At 48.4% G+C, this 4,200-nt stretch overlaps 1 protein-coding gene across 1 annotated transcript in view; it reads left to right on the top strand.

Annotated features, from left to right (window-relative positions):
• Positions 1 to 799: 799 nt before the first annotated feature.
• The window catches only part of SETD2 (SET domain containing 2, histone lysine methyltransferase), a gene marked incomplete at its 5' end in the record, with an annotated part of 4,422 nt that continues 1,021 nt past the window's right edge, over positions 800 to 4,200 (top strand). Inside the window, one exon of the mRNA XM_029086496.1 lies at positions 800 to 4,200. This exon is cut by the window's right edge and continues 1,021 nt beyond it. Coding sequence (XP_028942329.1) covers positions 800 to 4,200 — 3,401 coding nt within the window.

The raw sequence follows: 4,200 nt of genomic DNA, 5'->3' as shown, positions 1-4,200 counted from the left end.
ACAGGTCTGTCCCCAGCCTGTACTGGAACCTATAGGAGACAACAGAGTGTTGCTGATGAGATGCACGTGGAACTTATTGCAGTTGGTTGGTCGGGAGGTGACAGAGTCATCACGTGTGACTTGAGACCTGATGGGAATTCTTGGAGGTGGAAAGAACGGGGTTTAAAAATGTCTCTGGAATTCTTGGTTGCCTGGTTTAGGCTGAAACCAAACGCATCCAGCTGCAGTCTACTGGGATGTGTTCTCGGCCAGGCTGGATGAGGCTTTGAGCAACCTGGTCTAGTGGAAGGTGTCCCTGCTGCTGGCAGGGGCGTTGGAACTGGATGAGCTTTAAGGTCCCTTCCAACCCAAACCAGTCTGAGATTCTATGATGTGAAAACAAATACACTTAAAGCTTTAAAATGCAGGAGATTTTGTAGCCTGGGAGCACAGAAAGAGCAGAAATAAAGTGGTGCTCTCTCTTCGATGGATTTTCTATGTTGAATTCTATCTCATTGTAAAAAAACCCTTAAGAATTAAATGAAAAAAGGACTTTCAGTTTGCTTATTAATAAGTCAACTCAAACCCCAAGGAAGCTTTTGCTCCAAACTGGGAATGACTGGCTAATTGAAAGAGAACCAGGCGCAGAAGGTGACGTGGCTATTGCTTATCCCAGACTCCAGCTTAGGGTATCGATTTCTATTTTATTACCATGAAAAATTCACCAAGGATTCAAGAAAATTGTTTAATTTGCTTGTAAAACAAGAGTTAAAAACTCAAAAAACAATTCTTCTAACTACATCTTCTTTTTCTTTTGCAGGGCAAGCCCGAAACCGTGCAGAAAGCTGGTTTTATCAAAGGCCCAGTGTTCAAAGGCGTTGCTTCAAGTCGCTTTTTGCCCAAAGGCACCAAAACAAAGGTGAACCTTGAGGAGCAAGGAAGACAAAAAGTGTCTTTCAGCTTTAGTTTAACCAAGAAAACTTTACCGAATAGATTTCTGACTGCTCTCGGAAACGATAAACAAAATGAAACACAGAACTCCTCAGCAGTATCCCTTCAGACTGACTTTAACCCCAAAAATAAAATGGACTTGGGGGATGTTGTTGGTTCAGCTGAGGAGTCTTCACCTCCAAAACCTAAGGTAGAATTAGGGAAAATCCATTTTAAAAAACATTTACTTAATGTCACCGCCAAACCGCCACCAGCTACAGCAGCCACGTTACCGCCACCGCCACCAGCTGTGGCACCAGTAACCGAACCAGTGGCCTCGGTCGTGGACTTTCTCTCAACGCCACCTCCTCCCCCACCTCCCCCTCCACTGACGGTGTCACCAGCAGCATCCATGCCGGTTCCTACAACAGCAGCCTTGCCACAATTACCGGTAACGCTGATGTCGACGCTGTTGGTGTCACCACCTGTGGAAGCTGAAGTCCCCACTTTGAAGGAACCGTGCCATGTGGTACCTAAGGAGACTTTGGAGCCAAATATCAAGCAGGATGTGGCATCACGTGGTTCAGAAGAACATGTCACTCAAAACACACCCGAGCAGACGGAAATTACTCCGCAGAAGGAAGATTCCCATATTGGGAAAGAGGATGAGGTTTCCGACGGCTCAAAGGGTGCTCCCCTCTGCTCCCGCAGGCAGGGCTCAAAGAGGAAGTTCTCCCAGTCTGACGGCACGTTACTGGGCTCTGAGTCTGACGAAGATTCAGTGAGGACCTCTTCCAGCCAGCGGTCACACGAGCTGAAGATATCCAGTACGGAAAAGGAGAGAGATTCCAGACGAAGCTCCACGTCGCTCAGAGGTGACGACCTGGGGAAATCCTCCTCGCGCTCCAAGTCGGACAGGGATGAGAAATACTCCAGCTATTCAAAATCAGAGAGAGATTCACGGTATTCATCTTCTCGCTCTCGATCGGACAGAGAGAGAAGGCGAAGCCGCTCTCATTCCCGTTCCCGATCCGATCGGGGCTCCCGAACCAGCTCTTCTTATTCGAGGTCGGAACGTTCTCATTACTACGAATCCGACCGCAGGTACCACCGGAGCTCACCGTACAGGGAAAGGTCAAGATATTCCCGGTCGTACGCCGACAGCAGAGCACGAGAGAGCTCGGACTCGGAGGATGAGTACAGGAGGACACATTCCAGATCGAGTGATTCGAGGCGTACGTCATCCCACTCCTCTTACAGAGACTCAAGGACTTCTTACTCCAAGTCAGACAGGGACAGCAAAGTCGAATCGTCTCACGCTGACATGGAGAGGAGAGGAAGGTCTTCTTCAAAAGCAGATAGAGATTCCAAAAGGACTTCAGAAAGTGAAGTAACCAAAAGGTGCTCTCCCCTTGACGAGCTAGGCTATCGAAAGGGGACATCCCATTCTAAGCCCGACAGTAATGTGAATTCCTCCCGTTACAAATCCACCCCTTCAAAGACCCCCGCACCAAAGCCTGAGAAATTTAAGAGTTCTTTCTGTTGTACAGAATCGAGCGAAGAAATAAAACAGCAGTCTAATTCTCTAGATTTAGAGACCTCTTGTCTAAAAAGCAATGAGATCAGGGTGTCCGTTGCGAAAAAGTTGGAAAGGGAAAAGACACTTTCTCCTTTAAATGAGTTAAACGATTCGCTGGCTTTTAAAACGGCGGATGAATCTCAAGTGGGTTTTGCTGACTCAAAATCCGAGGAACTTACAGGAAATGAATGCCAAGACAGTGTTAAGGAACAAGAAACTTTATTAAAGATAAAACACGATCAGATAAGAACGTGTTTCCCCGTGGAGTTGAGTATAAATGGGTCCCCAGAAGATAGGGCTGATGGTTTGGCAACTTCTAGTGCCTCCAAACCAGAGGATGTCGCCGCGTCTTTTGATGATAACGTGTGTCAGTCAGAAGCGTCGCCGGTTGTGAAGATGAGTCCATCGTATCCATTGCCATCTAATGGGTTTGAGAGCACCTATGTGTCTCAAGAACAAGAGCTGGATGATTCTCAGGTCCAGTCCAGTGAGTGCAACAGTTTGTTTAGACAAGCAGAAGCTCTGGACCCAGAGCAGCAAGGAGAAGCCATCCCTTTGCCCGTTGTGAATGTAGGTGATGCTAAACCTGTGCTTCAGAAGCTGGATGATCAGGTGACTCCGTGTGACAAAACCAAAGAACCAGTTTTTTGCTACATTTCAGACGATGCCACCTCTGCTTTGTATCATTCAGAAGTTGAAATCGAAGCAGAACCAGCAGATTTAAAAGTTACATCCGAGACTTTTCTGGATGTGCAGGTAGAGCCCCAAACCGTTACGTGCGATTATGAGAGCACGGAAGATCTCCACTCGAAGTCTACCTGTGATGATGATCATCCTTCCCATCAAATAAACCTGGCAGTGGAGAGCTCAAGCAGGGATCTCTCCCAGGATGACTGTTCCCCAAGTCTCAGGTTGGACCAGTCCATGCCAGAGGAAAGTGTCTCTTCCAAATGGGATGTGCCACCACCACCAGATGGATACCAGGAGCTGCAGCATTCGGAAGCTGAAGAGATGCTTGAGCTGGATGCTCAACACGTGGATCATGGTTTGTCAAAAGGCAAACCATCGTTCAGGGATGAACATTCGTACTATTCGGAGGCACCGCTGGAGCACCGCGACAGAGAGGTCATGGAAGAAAGTGCTGTTTCCACCGAGGAAGTTGGGCCGGATGATTTGAGAGTTCAGTGTCCCAGTGTATCAGCTGAGAAGGACGAGGGAAATGAGCCCTTGGTGGCTTCAGCTTTTCCAGATGCTTTGTTTCCCTCTTGCGATGTTGTCGTCACCGCAGAAGAAATGGAGACGGTTACTCAAACCCCAACATGCGACAGCAGCGGCAACGCTGCTGAATTTGTTCCCGCTGGCCACGACGATTACTCTGATACGGGGGAGAGTGACAGCGAGGAGGGCAGTGACAACAGTGACACGGAAGACTCGGATTCCGATGACGCAGTGCCACGGAAACGACTCCAATCTGTTGTGGTTGTACCAAAGAACTCGACCATAGCGATGGAGGAGAGCAGCCCTGGCTCCTCAAGGAGTAGCCAAGGCAACCGGCGCTTCTCTGACCACTGGGATGAAGAACGACCTGAGCCCAGTAGACCTTACTATGAAGAGAGGATGGAGAATATAGCGAGTAAAAGCGGTTCGCAAGTAGAGAGCAGATGTTCTCCTAGAGGGATGGAGAAGAGTCCAGCAACTTCTACCGAGATCAG

This window comes from Antrostomus carolinensis, unplaced genomic scaffold, assembly GCF_000700745.2.
Source record: "Antrostomus carolinensis isolate BGI_N321 unplaced genomic scaffold, ASM70074v2 scaffold17658, whole genome shotgun sequence".
NCBI lineage: Eukaryota > Metazoa > Chordata > Aves > Caprimulgiformes > Caprimulgidae > Antrostomus > Antrostomus carolinensis.
The sequence above is the reverse complement of the archived record's forward strand: the minus strand, read 5'-3'. Positions and strand labels throughout refer to the sequence as shown.